This window comes from Anomalospiza imberbis, chromosome 9, assembly GCF_031753505.1.
Source record: "Anomalospiza imberbis isolate Cuckoo-Finch-1a 21T00152 chromosome 9, ASM3175350v1, whole genome shotgun sequence".
Lineage (NCBI taxonomy): Eukaryota > Metazoa > Chordata > Aves > Passeriformes > Viduidae > Anomalospiza > Anomalospiza imberbis.
This window is the reverse complement of record NC_089689.1, coordinates 2342541-2366606: the sequence shown is the minus strand read 5'-3', so window position 1 is coordinate 2366606 and position 24066 is coordinate 2342541. Positions and strand designations below refer to the sequence as shown.

The window sequence follows — 24066 nt, the reverse complement described above, 5'->3', positions numbered from 1 at the left end:
CACGTCACGGCCCTGTGGTGCTGGGCTGCAGCCGCCCCTAGGAAATGCAAGGCTGAGGAGGAGCAGGACCTTCCTGGGGCTAGCAGAGCTGGCAGCACAACTCTCATCCCAGCCCCACCCAAAGGAGCACAAAAGACACGCAAACCACACCAAAAGCCTCATTAACCAGCTGCTGAAGCTGTGTGGGGTGAGGAGAGGTGGGACCCAGGACAGAGCCCGGGGAGCTCAGTCCGTGCTGCATACAGTCAGTAAAGATCACAGAAAAGCTTCAGACAGCCCCAGACCTACATCCACAACTTCAGTCTAATGGCCAGCCCTCCCGACAATGAGGATCTGCGGGAAATGTGTAGGAATAAGCAGAAACAAGCAGCCAGTTGGCAGGCCGGGGCAGAGCCACATGCGGTCCCCAGCACTGCCCCCTCCAGTGACTGGTGCTCCGGATCAGGAGCAGCCCCAGTTCCCTGACTTGGCAAGCCCCCAGCCCAGCTCCTGCAGTTCTGGGGAGAGGCAAAGATACAGCACAGCCCACTGATTCTGGGGTCTGATCTGGGAAGTCTCAAATGAAGCCACCTCAAAGGAATGGAGGAGGGAGCAGTTTTGCCGGAGATCTGCATTAATATGTGTGCTGGAGGAGAAGGTGGCTTGCAGACCTGTCATTGCCACCAGCCACATGGCAGAGAAAGGGGACTCAGGGCTAGCCAGGGGCTTTGCCTTCCCGGGGGGACCATGGGGAGCATGACATGCAAGCAGCAAGACAAAAAGAGGGAAGAGCAGATTAGGATGTTCGGCGTCCTACAAGGGCCTTCTGGCAGCTGGCTCCCTCCAGGTCACCCCAGGACCCATTTTACCCTTTGGCACAAAGCATGCTGGAGGGGGAAAGCATGGAATCTGCCAGCCCAGAGCTGTCCAGAGCACCCAGCAGCCGCTCAGGCAGATGCTGACTGAGGTGCAGTCAGCCCTGAGGTATCACGTCTGCAGGAGAAGGAAAGGTTGCCCTTGTTAGCTCTGTTTCTTCCTTTGCTCTCAGACATTGCCACATCCATTTATCTCTAGCTAGAGTTCAGGCAAGGGAAAGGGTTTTTCCTTTCCCTTATATTAACAACCTTTATTTTTAAAAGGTGATTTTATTTCCTCCAATTCCTGCTCTTCATCTGCGTGTGGGGACTCGGTAATGTGCAGTATTGGGAGGACACCATGGCATGGATGCACAGCTTTTTTATGGGCAGCAGGTACATCAGATCAGCTCCAGGACTTAGAGTTTACCTGGGAATGGGAGCCTAACACTTGGGAGTGCATCTCCACAGAGCAGAACAAATGGATAACCTGCCTGCTGTCAGGAACAAGGAGGTTTGCAGGCAGTAGTAACAGCATTCTGTCTAGCCTATTAGCTGTGGCCTAGGTTTACACACACCTTCTTATTTTCTCACTGTTAAAAAACCAAAAAAACAACCAAGAGATCAGTATTCAGAGTAGGTTCTACTGAGGCAAAAAAAACGCCAAGCAACTGCAGTCTTGCAGGGGGAATACAAACAGCGGAGATTACTCTTGTATTTTCTATCTGGCCACCTTTCACATCTCATTTGTTTTATTGCACAAACATTAATGGCACTGCAGAACTGTTTTCAGAGGAGGAGAGGCAGCTGAGCACACATCCCTCTCACTGGCCACAAGTTTTGAGCCCTGGGGAAGGGAGACCAAAGGGTTTCATGACCAGCACGAGAGCACAACACAGCAGCATCTGACTGCGTAGTGCTGTGTCCTGTCCCTCTCCTGTTCAGCTGAGCTTGCATCCTGCCCTGCCACCCCACCAGCATACAACAAGGCCATCCCCAGCGAATGTTCTCAGCTCGGGCCAGTCCTCCCAGTGTTCACAGCTGCATCCACATGCAGGAGATGTAGCCACAGCTCCTGTTTCAGTGAAGGCTGCCCCACACTCCATCCACACTGTCTAATCCAAGTGGCGGCAATCCCAGCAACCACAAGGATTTCTAACCTGTTGGCAAAGTTTGCTGTTTCAGGATAACACTGGCTTTGCCTCCAGTGCTGTTTAACAGCCACGCTGGGGATCCTTGTTAGGATCAGGAAGCAAAAGCCAGGCACCAGGCAGGGATACCTCAATGCCCTGCAGGCAGAAACCCAGGGCACTGCTGAGGAACAGGCTGCAAGGTGGCTTGTTTCAATCTCCTGATAGAAAATTGGATTTCTCAGCAGGGCAAGTTTATTTTTCCTCTGCTACAAGACCGAAAGAAACACTTTTCAATCAAAAAGCCTAGCAAACAACCTGCTTTCAAAAGAAGTGATTTTTCACACACGCACAAAAACACACACACACTCAAGAAGACCCAAAACTTCCACACAAAAGAGGAACTTTGTGCAGCCCCACACACGACCTGCCAGAGGGATGTTTCTCTGATCTGCTGTCATGGGAAAGCTCTGGCATGCCTGTCCAGCACCCATGCAGAGATGCAGTGTGCCCTTGTGCCCCTGGTCCCCAGGAGCCCACCAGCACTCAGAACTCAGATGCTGTTTCGAGACAAATCCACTCTTGCACGCCAGTTTTGCTTCCACCTGCTCGAGTCACACCTCCCTGCCATGCCAGCCTGGCTTGTCCCTTGCCCTCAGGCTGGACAGGGAGGGTTTGTGCCCCTGCCAAGCAGGGGCAGAGGCAGCTGCATGCTCAGTCCAGCCCTGGGAACGGGGAGGTGTGAGCAGCTTTGCATTCTAAGCACCAGCCGTGCCGAGGTTTAGCAGTACCATTTATTCTTACCCACCACGCGGGATCTCGGCGGCTTTAATTCCATGCTAATGAAGTTTTAGTAGGGAATTATTTTTATTGATCTGCCCAGAGCAAAGAGCCTGATTTTAGACCAGCTCTGTCAGCACCCCCATCCCCACAGCTCTTTTCTTTCTTTGGGAGAGGAAAGAAGACAAAACAGCTCTGAGCTCCTTAAAAAGGTTGGCAGTCCCAAGCAGTAAGTGGATTACTTTATTGATTTTTAGCAGATCTGGGTTAGTGAGTGCTTAGCACTGCAGAACACATGCACACACAGAGCAACTTCAAGGAAACCCCTCCAGGCCCTTTCCTCAGGCAAATCAAGTGGCAGGCAATTAATTTAGGAGACCACCATGGATTTTGGAGCGTGGAGAAGTTCCAGTCAGTCTGTGACAGACAGACTCTAGTAGCCAGCCCGGTCTCTCTTAAGCCATACTGCAGGTCCTTACAGAGGCAGCCCCTCAGTTTCTTGTAGAATAGCACAATTCACAGCTTCAGAGTATTAAATGCATTTTATTCCCCTGCCCGTCCTCATTGCTGTGTAAAAGGAGAAGACATTATGACTGCCACTGTTAATTTAGGAAGGAAAGCCATGGCCCTGCTGCACCCAGATGGGATTCAGGGCTGCCAGGGGGCATCCAGCAGCCATACATGGGGGCATCAGTCACTGCAGGACTCCTGACAAAGCAGAACTGTTCAAGCCAACAAGATGCTAACCTTGTGTTGGGATCCACAGCTCACTCACTCACCTCCCAGGTAACTTTCCAAGGCCACTGTACTGTAGCTAGTATTTCTGAGTGTGCTGGAATAGCATCTCAAAGAACTCCTCCACCAGTACTACTCCACCAAGCCTTTTAGGATGCTGGTCTTTGAAGCCTGAGGGCATAAGGGCCTACAGCAGAATAATTTTATCCCACTTTGCACCAGAACTAGGAAAGCTGGAAAGTAAATATGGTCCCTTTTCCTTGAACTAGGGAAAACCCCAAATATGTTCAAGAATTCCATCAAGCCCCACCCCATCTTTGTTTAAAGGCAGTCTATGTATATACTGGGGCCATAGATATGACCAAATAAAAAGGTTGCAGCTCTTATAACCCCACAGCTGCACATTCATCTTCCTTCTGCCACACTGCTCCAGAGTGACAGAATTCCAGGGAAAACCCACTTCCTGTGGGGTGCTGGTGTTAAAGCTGGGGCTCCCTTCACATGGCAAATGAGGTCCAATAAGGGCTACCAGGCTGAGCACCCCAAGAGCCAAAATGCCCATTCTCCTCCCTGCTGGCCTCTGAGGGTGACACAGACACCAGGTGACCTACTCAGGGCCAAACAGGAAGTCAGTGCCAGAGCAGGGACTTGAAACTGGATTTCTCCAGGCTGGCAAAGTGGATTGAGCCAACCTCATCCATGTGCTGCACTGGTCCACAGCACTGGCCTGGGACAGGCACAAGTCTCCAAAAGCAAGTTGCCTCCCTAGAGATGGAGAGAAAGGGAGCTGCTGCATCAGCCCTTCCCCATCCATCCCTGTCCTTCCTCATGTCCAGCAATAACCACAGACACCAAGCTAATGAAATTAGGCCCAGAGCCCCACCGGGCTAATGCAATTACCGACAGCAGCACGTTCTAACAGCAGCACCACAGACACACCTGCAGGAGCACAGCCTGCCCTCTCCTTCTCCCCAGGAGAGAGAAGCCCCTGAGCTTCTCCCTGAGCCCCACAGCTGCCACCCAGTGTGAGTGCCATCCCCAGGGTGTCAGGGCCAGGGCCAGCATCCCCAGTGCCAGGCTGCTCCAGGCAGGGAGGGCACTGCCTACCTTGCAGAAAGCACCGTCCCAGTGCAGCCAAGCGCAGCCTCTGAGGGCAGATTTTAAGAAGCCTGTTTAAACCTTGGGAGACCTGCAATTACCAGCACCGTAATGAGGCCCTGGACACTAATCAGCGGTGTCACCGAATCCTCTTACGCCTGCCTAAGCACCTCCAGCAGCTTTGCTGGTTGCGGAGCCCAGCTGCCCAATCCTGCAGGGAATTACCTCCTCAGACAGGCACCAGTGGTGGCACTTAGGTATCTTGACACAGATGAAGGTAAAGAACTCCCAGGCATTTGTGCAAGGTGGCAGAGATACCTGACAAGGCCTCTGCCCAGCCCAGAAGGCACCTGGACCAAGCCCACACTGGAGATGCACTGGAGTTGATGCCTTAGGATTTAGCTTTTATATTTTTCAGCTTCTCTGCTGCTTTAGTGTATAACTCTAAAACTACATAGCCTCTCAGCTACTGTTCTCCCATCTAATTCAGACAAAACAATTCCTCTCTGGGCCTGAAACTCAAGGACACCTTATTGTCTCAAGCCCAGAGAGATGTAAACGACAGTGAACTGGGGGAGCAAACTTGCAGTAAATTACTTCATTACCTGGAGCTGTAATTGGAGGATTAACCCCTGATATGTAAATGGACCAAACTTCTAACTGTATGAAAAACTCACAGCCATCATCCATCTTGGGTGTAGCCTCTCTGGGAGGCTTTTGACTGCCCAAGGTGTGCCTATTTGAAAAACTTCATACCTGCTTTTATTCTCTTAATCTTGTCCAGCCTCTGTTCTAGGCATCCACTCCAAGGCATCAGGGTGAACAAACATTGCTAAACCAGTAGAGATATTTCCATGCTAACGCTCCCTGAGATGCAAAGGGCAGATTTACGCCTGTCAGCTGTGCCCATCAAGCCAAGGGGATGCTCCAGGAGAGTTTGGAGCCCCCGAGTGAGGCTGGCAGGTGACCCCGTCGCGCCCCTGCGCGCTGGCCGCAGCTCGCGGGGTGACAGGCGCTCCCTCCGCGCGGCTGCTCTGACTCACGCTCTCTGCTCCAACAATGCACTTTTGAATATCATGAGGGCAGCAAAAACAACAGGTCCACTATAACGCTGAGATATCCTGAGGCAGAAAATCCATTGGGAGCCCAGCTAGAGAGAGTCGAGTCAATTAGACACTTTCTGGGGCGTCAAGCTGCCAACAATCCCGGCCTTTGTAGCAGTGAAGAATCACTGCCTGTGTGCTTCCCAGAGACTCCCCCTTGCCGGAGCAGAAAGGTCAGCAGCGGTAGCGTCATGGAAAAGCATGCAGCAAAGTATTCCTGGGAAGGTGGATCCAAAGAAGTGGCCATTTGGATCCTCTGGAAAATAATACTTTGTCAAATGCATCGGCTGCTTTGGGTTGGGCTTGCAGGGGAATGAGCAAGCCCGTGATGCAGGGGATTTGTGCTGCAGCACAAAGGGGTTTGGGCATGCATTGTATCCTGAAGCAGTGGTGGGGTCCAGAGAGTGGAAGCTCAGAGTTTGGGAGTTCACAGCTCCCTGCCTGCTTTCAGACAGGTCGCTCCAATTATTTACCTTTCCTGGAATAAAGATCAGAGAGACCAAAAAGGAACTACAGTATTCCAACTGGGAGAGTCCCCCATCCCTCACACTTCAAGGGAAGCACCTTATGTCTCCTGTCCATGATACAAGACAGCAAACTGTGCTGTAAAACCAGGATTCCAGGCTGGATGAGCACTGAATGAAGTGAGGATTTCTATGTGCAAGTGCTGAAGTCTCTCAGATCTAAAAGCAGGTCTCTGACAAAAGGACCTTTTGTCCAGAAGAGATTTTGCTGGGAAACGAACACTCAGCTCTTAAGTTCACCTTGACAAGTCATTTGGTGTTCAGCAAGGGATATTCAAAGGACAGGTGAAGAAAGGTTCACTTGATACCTCCTCGATAACACCCTGCAAGCAAACTTTCCACTCAGTGCACCTGAGAACACACAGGTTGTCATTTAAACACAAGCCCATCTTTAACTCTGCTGTTCCCATGATGTGAAGCTGAGATTTCTGCAAAATGCCTGAAAACAGTTCGGTTATCTTCCTTCAAAGAAAACTACACCCTGACCAGGATTTCCTCATCTGCTGAAAAAAAAAAAAAAAAAACACAAAAAAAACCCAAAACCAAAAAACCAGGGTTGTCAGAGAAATCTTGAAAGACACAGCCCATGCAATTTCCCAGTTTCCCCACAACTGTTTTTCAGACAAAACATCTCAACAGAAGGTGTTCCTTGTCCAGGTTAGCCCTCCATTACTGCTTGTAGGGACAAGTACTTTAAAAAAATTTAAAAGGCAACCCTCAGCCACAAATAAATACTGATTTAGAGGCTTCTTTGCCTAGCTAGAAACAAACTACCTAAGTGAAACTTGGTCCCCATACCTGTCTCTACAGAACTTCTGGAAAGCTTTCGACTCCATTTCTCCCCCCTTGATCCTGCTCCATTCTTCATTCTCTTTTTGCTGGGAAACTTGGATTTCTGTGAGCAGACTTGTTGGCCAGAGGCTGAGCTGGGTGACACAGAAGGCATCTGCTGGACCTTGCATGGCTCAGGGAAGGTCTTGTCACAGCAGTGCCTTGCTCAGGGCCACCAAGGGCCCCCACCTGCATCCTCCCTGGCAGGTGGCACAGCCTGCTGTGCAGCTGGGGGGCTTTGCTTGCTGCTCTCATGCTGTGCATCCCCACGTTGATGCTTTTACATTTCCTCCTGCTTCAGCAAGTGCAAAACTCCGGAGACAAGCTGTCAATCTCCATCACGTCCGGCTGCCTCAAATGGTCTATTTATACCAGACAGGCAAACGTGGCTGTCCTGGAGTTCAAGGTAACAGGGGTTATTTCTGCTTGGACTAGCTCCTTTCTCAAGGGAGGAAGGCTGGAGGCATCCAAGAGGAGCAGCTTCACATCAAGGACTAGCACCAGTACCTTCATGGCTGAGGGCACAGCCATGGGTCCCCAAGGTCCCAGCCACAGCAGCCAGGCCCTCAAAGCCCAGAAGGTTGGTATCTATCAAAAGACATCTGATCCCAGGTCTCTCTGGGTCCTGCCATGGGAGAGGGGAGCTCAGCAGGTACTTTTGGATTTCTGATTCATGTTCTCTCCAAGAAAGGCCACAGCTTCAAGCTTGTTCACACTGGGTTTCTGCACTGAGCTCTGCTTGGATCAGGTGTGAGCCCCTGACTGCACACTGTCAAATTAATGCCACAGTGAGGGCTCCAGCTTTCTCTGAATCACTCCTGTCTCTCCTTACATGTCTCCAGCAGAGTCTGCTCTCTGGCAGCCAGCAGATCTGGTCCAGGATAAAGCCTGACTTATCAAATTGGCCCCATTACAATAATTTGAAAAGATCTGAGGAAGGAGAGGGCATTTATGCCAAATTAGCACTATGGGTCACATGGCCACAGAGCTTTAGATATGGACCAAGGGCCCAAAAGTCACATCCACCAAATCACCATGGCACAGCTCCAGTCAGCACTTCTCCCAGCTGTCTTTGGAGTTTAGTCCTTGCTCCAGTCAATGAGGCATTTTCTGTTAGCCACAGTGGGAAGCTGCCCCTCTCACAGGATTCTTGGAGCTCCTCAGGTACCAGACAGCTCACCTGGATCCCACCTCCACTTCACTTCTGCAGGTGCCATTGGTACATTTAACCCCTTTTAAAGTAGAGTTCTTCCCATCCATTGGGTCCCCTGAGAGCAGGGAAGGAAATCAAATACCGCTAAAACCCAAGTGTGTCCTCAAGGAGGGAGAGGCAGGTTTCTTAAGGCTTTGCTGTCTCCCCTCATGCACAAAGATCTCCTGTTTCTGTAATGACACAGGATTCCTGGGGATGGGTCCCCTGAACTCCACTCAGGAATTTTAGGCAAGCCTTGAAACAAATTTCCATCACTCCAAACACTCCAATCCAGCAACCCTGCCTGTGGAAGCCCCCAGCTCACACCTATGGTGCCTCTGAGTCATCAGGGAATAAAAGCCCCACACCACACCCCCCAGCCAGTAAACCAGACCCCATCTTTGCCCAGAGATACAGCCATGTCCACGCTCTGGTGCAGATGTGCCCACCACGAACACCGGACCTGGAGACACAGCCCAGGCATGGCAAGGGGAAGAACTGAAGCACAACCCAAGCAATGAGGCATAAAATCATGTTTTTAAGATGAGCAAACCTAAAGAATCGCTTTGTGAGCTGGCAGTAAAATCCCTTTTTACTGGCAGTAAAAAAAAGGAGAAGGGGGATATAAAGAGCTCAGCCCTCACTGTCTCTGCCTCCACTGGCAGCCCACACCACTCCACTGTTGGTAATTTGTGCCTGTCCTCTAAGCCATGCAGACATTTCCATTTCACAGAAAAGCAACAGGTTCATTTTGAGGTCATCTCTTCATAGGTACAACCAATTTCAGCAGACTCTGCCAGCCCAGTCTGACTGAGATGCAGAGGACCAAGCCTCCTCTTTGCCTTGCCAGCACAGACACACAACTCTCATCTGTCCTAGCAGCTGTCCTTCCCCTGGGACTCACCTTCTGGTGGCAGCCAAAGGGAGACAAACACAACATGAAACTCAGCCAAGATGTTCTCCAACAAGAAAGGTTCCCCTGCAGAAGATGTTTAAATCCCCTTGCTGCCCTGTGCAGCCCAGGGGAGGGTAAGGAGCCCGCTACAGTGAGCATCCCTTCCCTCATCAGTGCCCTCCATTGCCTTTTGTCTTCTCTTCTCAAAAGCCACATGTTCCCCTGTACCAAATGGAAAATCCACTGGTATTTAAAGCCGTGGGAGCATGAAAAAATTCCCCATGCCCCAAAGAAAGGAACAGCCCAGCATCAAGGCAGGGACAGACCACACCACACATGACAGCCCAAGAGCAAGGAGCAAACACATGAAGAATTTGCAGGGATGTGGAATGGCATTTGCTGTCAAATATCTGCTCTTTGCCCCTCAACCCCTTCGCAGTAGAAAAAGAGGGAGAGAAAAGAGCAGCAGCCACACATTTTGGCCCGTTCCTTTCAAGCCTCTGAGCAGAAGGAGCAGCCTCTACAGCAGAAGCAGAGAAATGACCTGAGATGATGTGGGCATACTCAGGTACTGGCACTGCACTCATGTGCACAGACTTAAGTCAGCTTATTAAAGCAAGCCCTGAAGATCAGCTTCTCCACAGAGCTGTCTCCTCTGCCAGCCAGACATATCCCAGCTGAAAAATCAGGAGCCTGGTCTCTTTTCAGGACTTAAGTTTTCCAGACCAGCAGCACATCCTGAAAGGCTGATAAATTCACCAGTCCTAGGGCACAGCCCCAGGGTCTGTCCTGTCCTGATGGTTGCAAAGACTGGCACTTCCCATCAGATAGTTCCCAAGCAGAGTTTGGGAATCAGCACAGGCCAAGGAGTGTTCCCACCAGAAACTCTGGGTATTTAAGAGCCAAGCCATATCCACACAAATTAGTCTCCATGGCTCATTTAAGTAATGAGGCTTTTAAATCACACCTACCTACTAAATCTTGCAGCCCTGGTACCTAAAATCCAGGGCAGCAAGGACCCAACACTTCAAGAACACCACAGACTGTGCAAGATACAGCCCTCAGTGCCCTGAGTATTTCCCTGAATCCCCCCAGGCATCTGTGCCCAGTGGGAAGCTTTCCAGAAAGGAAAGATCCCACAAGCAGAGCAGACCCAGGAAGCACATTTACCTGCCATGCTTTGGCACACATAACCTCTGACCCAGGACAACCAAGCAGCAAGGGAAGAGGAGCATTGATGAACCCATGGTCAGGTGAAATGGAAGAGCTAAAAGACTCAAGGGCCTCAGGAGACACACCTCTCTGACAAACAAAGCAATCCCGTTTGGAATGGCCAAGAGGAGCCCTGGTGCCTTTTCCTGGGTGGAAACCAAGCAATCTGTGTGGTCTGGCTCCCAGAACCCCAGGCAAGGAGACCCAAGAGCAGAATCTCAGTCAGTGTTCTCCGCCTCTCCCACTCCTCTAGGAATTTGCACCTTTCTGTGCCTTCCTATCACCTTCAGGAGAGAATCTCCCAGAACCTCCCCCATCATCTGTAACTCTCCTTGGAGAAGAGCCTTGCTTGTGTCTCCTATGGGCACCTTGCACAGCCACTCCCTCGGAGCCGCCACATTCCTGGCCTTTGCAACAAGTCAGCGGTAAGAAAAAGGTCATTTATATCTGGCACCATCTGTGTGGCAGTGGATGGGGCCAGGGCTGCCAGAGAACAGCCACAAGTGCTCTGCAGGGATGTCTGTGCAGATTTCCTTACAGTTTTGGGGGCAGCCTGTCCTGGACCCACAAGGTTATCAGTGGTGGGAGATGCTGAGCAGCTCAGGGCAGAGGCTGCTGGTGGGTACCTGCTGGAGGAAGGACTCACTCTGCTCCTATCTTCCCTGGATGTATCCATCATTTTCAAGATGGACAGACCTTTGGCCTGGCTCTGTCTGAGTGCTTTTTACATCCAGGACAAGCTCTCACCCAGCCCACACAGCTCTGAGCTACCCCACATCCAAATCCCAGCCTACACACAGAGGGCAAACAAACAAACAAAAAAACAAATAAATAAACTCACAGACGCAGGTTCAAACCCCAGCATCCCTTTTTCAGCCTGGAGAGGAAGGCAGGGAGGATGCTTGGCATGAGATGTGATGTGAGCACTGCCTGCCATCCCACTGAAGCCACCTGCCCCATCGCCTGCTGAGCAGGCACTGCCAGCCCCGGGGCGCGTGTGGCCCTGTGCGTGCGGCCGGTGACGGATGGCTCCCCAGCCAGCACACCAGCCCTCCCCACGGGCTCAGGCTCTGCACGAGATCCCTGTCAGGGCCAGGGAGCATGGCCCAGCGCTGGAACTGGGGCTGAGCTCTTCCCAGCTCCCTCTCACAATGGGGCAGCAGTGCTCAGATGTGTGTGATGTGGGGTTAAGTCTAACTAGGGTGGGACAAGGCTCTTTGCATCTCAAGTGCTCAAGGTGCCGGTGCAGCTGTGGAGGAGTCTGTGTTGCCCAGGTGGTGATTTGCCAGGGGACAGGTCCACAAATGCTCCCCCTCCTCCCTCAGCAGCGCTCAGGGCCCTGTTTCACCACCCAGAGCATTAGGAGGGGGGAATATTCACACGCTCCCGGGTCACTCTTGGCTTCTCTGGTCACATATCCTGAAGAAAACCCACCCTAGAGCATGTGTCAGGCCCAGCCTGCCTGCGTGCTGCCATTCCCCCAAACACAAACCCCATATCCTGGCCTGAAAACCTGCCCCCAGCACCCTGCTGCCCCCTCCTCGCCTCTGTATGCCTTTAACAGTTTGCTGGATTACCCATCGCAACTAAAATAACAAAGCTACAAAAGAAGAGGGCAAACAGCCGCGATATTCTGCAGCAATTAGGGCCGAACAGGGGAACAGGGAGCAGGGAATGAATGGACAATGGGGAGGGCAGGGACGTGGCAGCCCGGGCTTGGACAGGCTGGGCACGAACTGTCCTCAAGAGGCCGGGTGCAAGGCAGGGAGCAGCGAGCTGGACCTGAGGAAAGCAGGGAGATGAAAAGGGTTATTTAAACAAGCGCAGGGCAGTCCCCACAGGGCCTCCCTGTCCGCTTGGCTTCATCACAGAGCGTCCAGGGAAGAGCAGCTCCCTCTTTCCCCCCTCTCCGAGCCCTTTCAGGTGGCGGGGGGACGCTGGCAAGCTGCGGTGGGGTCCGCTTAGAAAGGAAGGAATCCATTAATCTCTCTGGTAATTACTGCCACATATGGATTTGCACAATTACACTTCGTTAATTGGTTATTACAGGCAAGCCAGACTGATTGGGCAGAACGGCTGAGCTTTAACCCCTTCACTGCCCCCCAGGGCCAGCCAAACCTTCCTCCCAAAACAGTGCTGTACTCTCCTGCTGGTTGCCATGCAAAGGACCAGCAAGCACAGCCCTCAGCACCCAGACAAGACATCTTTGCTCCCATGCCTTCCTTTCCACTGGGGATCCCAAAGAAATGGACCCAAGGGGGAAGGAGTGAGCCTGCACCTCAAAACTGCCCAACTCCCCAGGCAGCTTCATCTGCTCTGGGTTTGCAGCAGACACACCACGGACTCCCCAGGGTGCTGAGGGGTGGCAGACTCAGATTTTGTTTGTTTTTAGAAGGAGACTGAGATTCCTTGTGCACTTCGGCTTTATGCCCTCAAGCCCAGCAGGGCTGGTGCCAAAGACTGAAGAATCCACCCCTGAGTCTGTCTCAGTCTCTGAACTCAGCTTCTCCTACAGGATCTGCAGTGTAATGTTTTTCTTCCTCCAAACACTCGAAACAGAAGCTTTACTCTAGCAACAAATGCATACATAACCAGAGTAAAATAAGCTATAACAAAAAATAAGGATAAAGCCCTTGTAAGACTCCTGACAGCACAGGATTTCTGCCACTTGGGAGTGGAGGCAGCCTGGCCTCCCCACAATGCCACCTCTGCCACCCCTCACAGGTAGGTAATGGACCATCCAAAACCTGGCCCCAAAATGTGCTGTTCAGGATCTATCAGTTTCTGGAGAAAGCTCAGAAGAGGCAGGCCAAGGTGAGAGCAATTTCTGCCAGAACTGTATCAAAGGCTTCCCGTTAAAAAACTGTAACAAGAAAGCAACTAAGAGCTTCCCAAAATCCCCACAGGGCAGAAGGGTTCATGTGAAGAGAGAGATGTGCTCAGCAGCCAGCGACATCAAGGACAAAGCAGGCATTGGCATCCTGGTCCTTCAGAGCTGCCGCACTGCCCCTTGGACACAGGAGAGGGCACGGAGGAACCTGCTCCAGACAGCTCCTGTCTCTCCCAAGGGCAGCCCAGCGAGGCAGTGCCTTCTGGGCACCAGGATATTGCTCAGCCCCGGCAAGACTGGCCTAACAGTCTGATTTACAGAGCCAGGCATCACACCAGGCACAGGGTGAGGGCTTTCAGCTCAGCTTCTGAATCACCCCAGCAAGCAGCAGGAGCAAGGAGCGAAACCAACATCACAGCAAGGTGAGAAAAATTGAATTCCAAACCACCCTCTAGCCTCATCCTGTGGGTAAAAAAGTCCTTGGGGCTTTGGCTGAAGCAAAAAGCATCTGCAAACAAACACATTCCCACCCTTTCCTCCACTGATGTCACTGCAATCATGCCTGCTACAACACTCTAGGTTTGGCCTAGGAGTAACCTTCTCATTAGCTAATTAAAGTGCTTTTAATGTTCCGTCAACACTGCAAGGAGTAGCCGAGTAAGAAAAGTCTTCTCCCTCGGAGGTCACTGGAGTGACGTGAAAGTTGCAGCAGGAGTTGTTCCTGTTGTTCCATGTCTGATTAAGCCCTTTTCTGACCCAGAGATGGGGCAAGTGAGAGGCATTTAAAAAACTTTTATTCCACTTTCAGTCTCAAGTGAAGGGTGAGACAATACAGATGTTATAGTTCACACCATCACAATCAGAAGCCAATTATTTCTTAATTACAATACATTATAAGCATTTCTTGGCCTATCAGCTTTTGCTGCACAATGCTGTAGATGCCTTAAAGCCAATCATCTAAAATTACCCCTCGTGGGTCCTACTACAACGCATCTTTCATGGTTCTATTTCTCTAAAGTACCTAGTCTTATTTACAAAACCATCCTTTGAAACTTGTTTCTAGCTCCATTTCTCTCTCAACAATGTCCATGGACACTTCCAAGTCAACATTTCTTACCTCAAAGTTTACATACATATGCACACTATGTGAACCTTCTGTCAAGCTTTAAGAATTCTCTACCAATCCATTTCCCACAGTTCCAGTCCCCTGTGATTTCCCAGCTCCCTGACTTGGCACAGACATTTCTTTCTCGTGCAAAAGCCAGCTCCAAGCTCGCTGCCAGAAGGGGACCACGGCACAGGCAGCATCTCCAGCTCCCCGCCAGTGGTTTTGGGTGTGCGTGAGCTGGTCTCTGAGGAAGGGAAAGGTTGCAGACCTCTCCCCTAAACCAACTGCCTCTGCAGCGTTCAGAATGAATCTTCAGAGCTGTCAGGGGGAAGAACCTGCAACTGAGCTTAAAAAGGTCAGCTGGGAAAAGTCAGCATGGGAAGGATGCTCACTTAATTGACAGATGCAGAGTGGAAGGGGCCAGCCTGGGAGTACCTGCAGCTGGTTTGGGCAGCACATCTCTGGGCTCTGCTGGCTGCAGCTGGTGACAAATCCTCTGTGGATCACTCCCAGACAGCAGAGTCTGGGGTCTAAGCCTGAAACTGAGACTGGGGCTGAGCACCAAGCAGGGATCTTGTGCAGCCTTCCTTCATCCTGAGGGGTGAAAGTAGGCTGACAGATTTTTAGAGCTAGAGACAAGAAGATAGTTTTCTCTCTGTCCTTTACTTACACATCTGCCCAACACAGGTTGGTTTTGTTATCCAGAGTTCAGAACTTGTGCAAACATTACTTTGCATCTGACTGGATCAGTTCCAGTGTTGTGCCACTGATGTATAGGAATCAGGCAAATAGTGTGCCTGCTGATGCTAATTAAACTTGATATGGATATGGATATGGATATGTGACATATTTACTAATAAAGTAGCAAGAGAGGTAGCTGGCTTATATTTCTTGTGACTTGGAAATATATAAAGGCAAGTAAATATATTCCTTTTGGTCAGAATATTGATACACACGTATTCCAAAAAGCTCATATGCAGCAGAGGTGGCGAAACACATTGAATCAGGTCAAAACCCAAACCAGGTTCAAAGGGATCTGAAATTAATTAGGCCATTAAGACAGTTTTCCAGTGGAATTCTCTCTCTCTCTGTACATACACACACATATTTAATATATTTGACAGAATCAATATTTATCTAGGGAGAGGTTCAGTTTTTAGTGAACCATCACTTTGTTAAAAGTATTATTCTCATGGAATAATTCTCATGGCACCAGTAAGTGCCACCTGTTCTTTTTTACCCTTTGTGAGCTGATGGCCAGACCTCCTTTAGTGTAAGCCACTAATAAACACAGTATCCCCATCCACACCCTAAAAACCTTCCTTTTCCTCTACTGCAGAGGAAAAACACACACTCACGGGTCTGGAAGAAACGCAGAGGAACAAAAGCTCAGCCTGCCCATCTCCCTGCCCCAAATCAGAGACCTTCAAGGACAGAGCCGCCACCTCCTTCCCAAGCCCATCTGTGCCATCACACCTCCACCATTCCTGTTAAATAGCTTTTCCCAGTGTCTGAGCTCTCCTGCAGTGGAGAGTGCAGCACAGGGTTACACGGGTTTCTTTCCAAAACCTGCACCCAAATTCAAGTCCCATAAGGGCTCTGCTCAGCTGGCACTGATGGCCAAAGGAGCAGCATGCCCAGGAGGCTGGGCACACCCCACAGCTCTTGGTAGTGGTGTCCCCTGCAGCCTCCCAGCCCACAGCTGAGCCCGGGGTCAGGGCAGGACTTACAGAAGTGAGGGAAGGATCCTGTCTCCAGGGAATAAGGAGCCTGCATGCCCGGCTGCATTTCCAACCCGTGTCCTGTCTCTTCAGCAGACTCAACCATGAAGGGAGGATTGGGATCAGCTCCCTCAGCAGCTCTGGGCTGTTGGAGAAAGAGAGGAGTATTTACATTTTACAGAGCAGCATCTTCCCAATCTGTCCTAAGTTACAAATTTACCTCCCAGACCTTGACCGGGGCTGGGGTTTCCTGTGTTTGCTCTTCGGGCTCCCGTCTCTTTGGAAAGCAGGAGATGTTGCAACGCCAGGGGGAGGGCTGGGGAGGGCTGGGCTGGCTGGGAAGGGCCCTGCCACGCCAAGCAGTCGGTCCAGAGCAGCTCTGCTGACAAAGTGTCTCCTGGAAGCCACTTCTCTTCTAATCCCAGCTCCTAAAGGAACGAAACTGAGCCAACAACTGCCATCCATACGGTCTGAGCATCTGCCTCAGTTCTGCTTTCCTCCTTCTCTCTGCCAGTTGACTGTTTTTCCTCGTCTGTACCAACTCTATCTGGTAACAAGCATCAAGAAGGTGGCACTGTCAGCCACATCACCACTGGACTCCCGTGGAGACAAGGCATAGCTGCTTTTGCCTCACCGAAGCTGTCTGAGGACAATGGGGGCAGGTGTGAAGGCATCAATCTTCTGTACACATTCCTGGGCAGTGTCCCCAGCTCTTGCAGGTGACCTGGACAGACCCTTGTCTCCAGGAGGCTTTCAGAAAACAACCAGCCTGTGCTGTGACCGGTTTTTCTGGTGCTGAAGTTAGAGCCCCTGGCTTTGTTCCTGTGCTTGCTTATCTCTGTTACATTCTCTAACCATGCATAGACATCTTCGTGTTTGGATTTTGCCAGTCCTGATGGAGAAGAGCTACAGGCAAACAACATTCCTCTCCCCTGTCTGAACTGATAATCTTGGTATCTCATCTCCTTGGTGCTCCCCCTCAGGCTGTGTCAACACCGCCGGGGTTGTGAAGGGCGAGATAGCTCTGCCCCCACTGCCCCATCCTGTACACCGTGTGCTGCCCAGCCCAGCACAGCTCCACCAAGAATTCCTCTGGGGTGCCAGCCAGACCTGCTGGGGGGTTTTAACCACCTCCCTCTTCTACATCTCTCCACGTTTACAGCAACAAAGCATGCAGGTTCCAAAGTGCAGAGTGGTCTCAAGATATTGCCCTCCAGAGACTCTGAGGATCTGGAGCCTCTGCACAGCTGAGATCAGCAGCCAGGGCACTGCCAAAGCCAAGTTAGGCCACACAGCCCCTTCCACATCAGTGCCAAGTGCCAGGACACCTCCTGCAGGACAGGCGGCCACAGGGAGTCCAGGCATGCAGAGCTAGCAAGGGTGCCAAATCGCTGGTTTGGTTTTGCTTGCATTTTCAGGAAATTCTTAATCCGAAACAGCAACAAATTCCTCAAATTCAAGTTCTCATGGAGCTGAAACCCTGCAGGGCAGTCTGGATTGAAGCCAGGAGGTGAGAAAAGAGACTCCTCTTTAGAAATTCAGTGCGCTCCATCAGCCACAAGCATTGCCCCTCTTATGTCCTTGCACTGCTGTGGGTAAGATGGATCCAAACTCCTTCTTTTCTTTCTTTATTTTGTTTTTAGCCAGGAAGGGCTGCCCAGCAGTCAGATCCCTGCTCAGGGACTCCAGATCCCCTCGAATCTGCCAGTGAGTGACCTTTTAGATCCACTCTGGCTTGCCTCCCCAGCACCCACAAGCAGCAAAATTTCCTGAGCCCTGAGCTGTGGTGCTCAGATCCCTCTTCCCACCCCTTTCCCTTTCTCAGACCTAACACATTACAGCAGCTGCCAGGGCATGGAGCTGCTCCAGAAACGAATCTCCAGTGTGACATGGCACAGCTTTAATTCCACGACAGGAGCCATAAGAAAGGCTGCAAAACACGGCTCTCTCAAAATCTTAAATCTTCACTTGAGGCACTTTGTGTGGCTCTGAGCAGAAGCAGCAGGACACGAACTCTCCAAGCACACGAAAGAGCTGCATCAACGTCCTGTTGATGCAGTCCAGCCAAACAAACTGATGATGGACAGGACTGTGGGTTCTCGTGTGCAAGGGAAGGATTTACAGTGATACCAAAGGAATTATTTCAGCCCCATGCTGACAATACCCACCCGCTTCCTTATTTTATTTTATTGATCTTGCCCTAAATACATGTGGCTGGAGGAAATGATGCATAAATTACTAACAAGTTAATTTCTTGCTCCGACACAGACTCACAACAGCCCTTTGAAGGGAAACCAGGAAAGACAATGTGTGAAAGGATAAAGGCAATGAGACAAGCTTGGATGTAATAATCCCATGTGAATGATTATTGCTGCAACTAATGTAATCTAATAATGAAGAATTTACACCAGATGTCCCCGAGAATATGCCGGGCAGACTCGGGATTCAGCAGTGGATCTATTTCTAAGGAAACCTTGTTAGAAGGGGAAAAAAATGCTGTTGTCTGTTCATCAAATGAGAGGTTGTAGACCTTTGTAGTCAGAGTCTAACAAAAACCTGCCTTGCAAAGCTTCCTGGAAGGGTGTTCAGCTGATCTGATTGTCCATTTGTTTTCAGGTGAAATTGAAGGGGTTGGGTTTGGCCTAGAAAGCTTCTAACAGTCTAGGAGCAGCCTGTTTCAGGGCTGACAGCAGAATCTCCCCTGCCTCTCTCCGGAACTCAGAGGGAGCTTCTGGGACTTCAGGCTCCAGGACAAGTGAATAAAGAATGGAGAATCACTTCTTTTTATTTATTTTGAACTTGAATCCCTTCAGCTCTATCAAGTACATCCTTAAAAGAGTGTTCCATCCCTGTCCTGTCCATCCCTGTCAGCTACCAACTGGGCATTGATTTCCATGGCATGATTGGCAATCAGCCAAACCAGAGACCCAACATCCACATGCCCTCTTCATTCAGAAACCACTCTGAGCTCCGTGTAAAAACAGGCACAAACCACACTTTTTACTCTCCCTCCTTGCCTCTGTTGCTTATTCATCACCTCTTTGAAGGTATTTTGTACAGGTATTCCAGACACCTCTTCCGGCTGCACTTTGGGTTTTAAACTGCTGTTCATGATTCCTCTTTAGTAACCACTGTTATTTAAGTAGCTCTGTGGGATGAGGGGGGAAGGGAAGCTTTAGCAAGATCCAGATCCACTAAAACACAAACCACTACATTCAACTTGAAAGATTTGTTAAAGCCCCATTAACTTAATTGGGACTTAACATCTCGTTCATTGGTTGTTCCCAGAGATCTCCGCAGTGGGCACGTGTGACACCAGCACTGAGTCGTGGGGACTGTGTGAGCCTGGTGTGATTGTGTCCAAATTGCATCCCCTGTGCTTCTCCTGTGTTCCCCTGTGTCGGGGGAAGGTGGAGGCTGCTTGTCTGCTGAGATCTGTTTCACAGGGGCTCTCTGATCCGAGCCTGCGTGCTGCTGCTCTGTCCTAGCAGGCACACGGCTGCTCCAAAGGGCTTTGCAAACAGTGACACAAACATAGCTGCACTTAGGACTTGCAAACCCTGATTTGGGCCAGTTTGTGTGTCAGGCATCGCAGTGCCTAGAAACGACTTGCAAACAGGACCAAAGATCAGGTCTAATTTTAGTAAGCCCTTAGGCTCTGCGTCCCCTGACTGGACTTGCTTTGATGAAACACAATCATAGGATGAAAGAGAGCAAAAACCCAGCTGGCACCTGCTGGGAGGGCGGGGAGAGAGAATCTGGCAGGCAGGAGGTTCCTACAGAGATTGCCAACACTACTACACGTCTGATTTGCTTTTTTGGGCAGCACGGTGAATCCAAAGGTGATAAACATTTGGCTTGGCTGGCCAGACAAGATGTGCGTGCATCAGACACTGCACTCACTCTCCTCTCTCTCTCTGCACCTCTCAAGGCAGCTCCTTCTGCTGTGCTCCTTTCTCATCTCCAGCCCCTGAGTTTCAGCGAGGATTGAGGCTCTGCTGGAGTGAAGCACATCAGTGGGAATAGCTGCTCCCTTGCAAAGAGCCGTCTGGCTGGCTGGGCTGCTCGCTGCCAGACATCTGGACAGCCAATTTCACATTTCAGTTTGCAGCACAGCACAAGGATTGTTGTTAGAGGATATCTTTGAACCTCAGGAAACTTGGTTATCTGTAGGATTTTTAGGACAACAGCTTTATTTAAAACTCAGTGCCACGGAAAGACAAATGTTTAACCAAACTGGCAATGACTTTGTTCTCCAAATACTTTCAGTGAGGAAGAGTGACTCTGAAGTGAGAAAAACCTTGCTGTTGTCTGGGCAACAAAAGAGGTTAGTAAAGATTCTTGCCTTCCCTTTCTCTAGCTCTGAAGTCCTGAAGAAAGCGCTACAGCCCAGCTGTGCTCTTGAACCAAGGAGCATTTTGTGTGCTTTTTGCACCAGTTCCTTTCTCTAAATCCCCAGTGGTTTCACCGTGCCATGGAAGATGCAGGGGAGACGGCTCAATACATTCATCAGCCGAGCACCTGCAGCCCGAGTCAGGCTCCTCTGCCCCAGGGCAGGCAGAGCAGCCCCAGCTCCGGGCTCTGATAACCCTCGGGAGCTTCCCAAACCCATTCCTTGCCCCCAGTCTCTCTCCAGAGAAGCCCACAGCACCTCATGGGAGCGGTGGGCTGTGGAGAACGTGCACCCTGGGCTCACCAGCTGGGTTTTAGGGAGGTGGTGGGATGGAAGGGGCTGCTGAGGGCATTTCTGTGTCTGCTCTCTGTCACGGGGAACGGGGCTTGCCTGCACCGGAAACCATGCTAGGAAAACATGCAGACCTTGGTGGAAGCTACAGCAATTAGGTTAATTAAGGGCTGGGGCAGGCCCATATGTTTTCTGATCTGTTGTTTTTTAGGTCCCCTATTGCACCTGTTCCCACAGCATCCAAACACCCAGAAGGCTTAGGTTTTCCCACTGGAGACATGGGAACAGAAGGATGGCTGTCCCAGATCACAGCAAAGGCCTGTTTGGCCTCCCATCAAGCAGCAGAAAGAGAAGGCAGGGGGGTGACAACAGGACATGTCATTCCCCTGGTACCGGTCCTCTGCTCTTCCTCGGAAGGTCCCAGGGCTCTCCTCTAAGGACTTCTGCATCATTCTGTCACCATCCCTGGAGGGATTTACAAAACATGTAGATGTGGCACTTTGGGATGTGGTTTAGTCACCCAAACCCCTGGTGTGGCTTGGAACATCCTTTCAGACATGGGGTGCCACTGCAACGGGAGCCACCCAGGTTCCTGTCAGAGAGCCGCTGCTCATTGCACAGGGTGCACAGCACCAGCTTCCACCTGCAGAACAACCCAGCCTGAGACTGGGGTTTGTAGCAGACAGCTTCTCTGGGCTCTTCAAATCCTATTTTCTAGGATCCTCTGGCAAATTCTTTCCTCAGGTCTAAGCTCAAGGAGAAATCTGCTCTTCAGAGTTAATTTTGCTCATTGAAAAATCTGGGGGAGCCCATGTTCCTAAAACTCCTCCAAATGATTCATCCTTGCACAATGCATTTCCCTAAGGCAGAATCACATTCTAGAGCTTCATGGAAGTAGAGTACCTGCTGTTTGCAAGCATCACCATTTCCCCTGCTCATGCAGGAACATGAATAAAGTGCTTTTAAAGTCCATGGAGTCTCCATCACCCATTTCTACCACAAAAAGCCTGACCTGCAAGACTTTCTCCCACTTAGGAGGCAGGGAAGGATGTTGTGAGAGTTCATTCACCATTAATGGGCTGAGAACCAAAATGTGCCGTGTGCATGCAAACAAACAGGAAACAAAAGTGACAAAACAAAAGCTTTGATCGTTGTGAGTGTGTGTGTTAGTAGCTTTGTCTGGCAGCATTTGAAGCACTTTTGTCAGCGACTAAAGGAACCACTTCTGAATTTAATGCAGCCAAACTGGACAAATAGCAGTCTGGAGAAAATGAGGATCTCTGATTTCTTTTCAGCGAAGCCCAACACTTGCAAGCAGTTTCAGTTGCAGTATGCCTGGTAAGTTTTAAAAATGCAGATTTTGATCTCAGTTGTAGGATTAGAAGACAAAATAGAAGAACTCTGCTGCGTCTGGTTGTTTCCAGGGATTGCACTGATCAAAAGTGATCTGCTGTGAAGTAACAGAGATCTTCTCCATGCTCTGACAGTGACCCAGCAGTTCCTACCTTACCTGCAGAGCTTTCCTCTGCTGCCTTCAGCAGAAACGCAGAGAGGACTGGAGAGGGCCCTTTCTCTCTTCAGGACTTTGCAGGACAATCCCCCACTGCCCTTCTGCTCCAACTGTACCATTTCTCCACGGGATATCTTGGTTGTTCGTGCAATGACAGCATTCCACCATGTCTGATTTTCGTGTTATCTGGACTGTGTGCACTGACACGAGATGAGGTAAAGCAGGGACACTGCTTTTTTTCCTGCTGCATTTTCACCTTGGTTTGGGCCAGCCTGAGCTTGATTTCCCAAGACCCTGAAGTGAATACATCCTGCCTGATTGCAGCCCCTCCTTTCCCAGAAATCATGCTATGGAATAAGCCCTGAACAAAGTTTTTCCTATCTCCCCTTTAACCCCTTCCCTTCCACCCGAGTGCTCCATGGCCCAAGGCCTGCTCCAGAAGGCATGAATTCAGTGTGATTCCCTCATCCTGCCCACTCAGAGGCTGTCAAAAGCCAAAAATGACAGCACTGGAGTGCCAGAAGCAAGCAAGTCACCTGCAATTTCACACCTGCCATCGCTGCTTTCATGGCAGCTGGCGAGGCGAGAAGACGATGAAGGTCCCACCTGGCCCAGGCTGAAAGTCAAAGCAACTGTTGGGCTTTTCAGGGAATGTCCTTCCCTGAAGTAGGAAGGCAGGTAGAAAACCTGCTGGCAGCTGCCCAGGGGCATCTGCTGCCTTGCTTAGGAGGCATTTGTGCTTTTTGCATGCTGTCCTGTTCTTGGCAGCAGCTTCCCTGAGCTGGAAAAAGCACTGGCCATCATCAGCTGTAGAAACACTTTCTGGGCTGCAGGTTTCTTTCTGTGGAGCCACAGCTGAACTGTACTGGCCAAGTCTGTGTCCCTTCTAAGTGAGGTTTAATAGTGCCAGGTGAGTAGCAAAAACCATCCAGCAGGTTTTGACTCCACTGGTCAAATCTAACCTGCAATTTTGATTGTTTCTTCCTACAGGTGTGCAGGAGAGTGGCCATAAAGCAGGCTAGGGAGCTCCACAGGACAACTGTGCAAATGCTGTGACAGGCTGGGCTCTGGTAGCTGCTTTCCTGCCTTCCACCAAGTTCCTGTTGCCCAGTACCAACAGGAACCTGTCCTGCCTGTGGCTGGGCAAGCCCGGGCTGTATTTCTCATTTGATACAACTTATGGCTCCCAGGGAGCAGCAAACTTGTGAGCTTCTCTGTCCCTGACTAAGAGCTCATCACAACCATTTGCTCCTCTAGGTCTGTGTGGGCTGAAGACCCCTCACCAAACACCCACCACCAGCCACACAAGAGCAGGGAGGAGAGCCAGCCCCCTGCAAGAACCAGAGGAATCCAAACAGCAGCAAGACTCAGGACAGAAACCAGAGTCACAGAGGCCCAAGAATGTTGCATTGCACAGACACTGTGTTTGCAGCCTGGCCTCCTGGCCCTAATATCCTCTGACAGCTCCCAGAGCAGGTTATGGCGATTGGATCACGACACCAAGTCCTGCGGGAGCTGCTGCTCCAGAGTCCTTCTGCCAGGCCTCAGCACAGCACGCGAGGAGCTGCAGGGATGTGCAGCCTCCAGAGCTTGGAGCAGTGGCTTATCTTCACAAGAGAAATACTGGCCAAATGCTGGGTCCAGCCCAGTCCTTAAAAACTGGAGTTTTGGAAGGCAGCTTCAGCCAGGCCCAGGAAAATGACTGCTTGTTTGGTGGCTGGTGGCTTAACGAAAACAGAAGGCACAAACCCAGTCTGTGTCTTACACTGTCCGTGTCACCACGCCCCACAGAAACACTCACCCCAAACCAAACACTGCCTGTCTGAGACTTTCAGCGGAATTTTGTTTCTAACTCCCCCAGTCTGTCAGCCTGCAGACGT

At 50.7% G+C, this 24066-nt stretch overlaps 1 protein-coding gene and 1 long non-coding RNA gene across 2 annotated transcripts in view; one reads left to right on the top strand and one right to left on the bottom strand.

Moving 5' to 3' along the window:
- RXRG (retinoid X receptor gamma) overlaps positions 1 to 16153 on the bottom strand; it is a 37494-nt gene extending 21341 nt beyond the window's left edge. The window contains exon 1 of the mRNA XM_068199312.1: positions 16002 to 16153. Coding sequence (XP_068055413.1) covers positions 16002 to 16098 — 97 coding nt within the window. The 5' untranslated portion in view covers positions 16099 to 16153. The remainder of the gene's footprint in view (positions 1 to 16001) is intronic.
- Positions 14480 to 17946, top strand: LOC137479073 (uncharacterized). The gene is made up of 2 exons (XR_011001955.1): positions 14480 to 14626; positions 15611 to 17946. It is a non-coding gene; the product is annotated as an uncharacterized lncRNA (long non-coding RNA).
- Positions 17947 to 24066: the final 6120 nt, after the last annotated feature.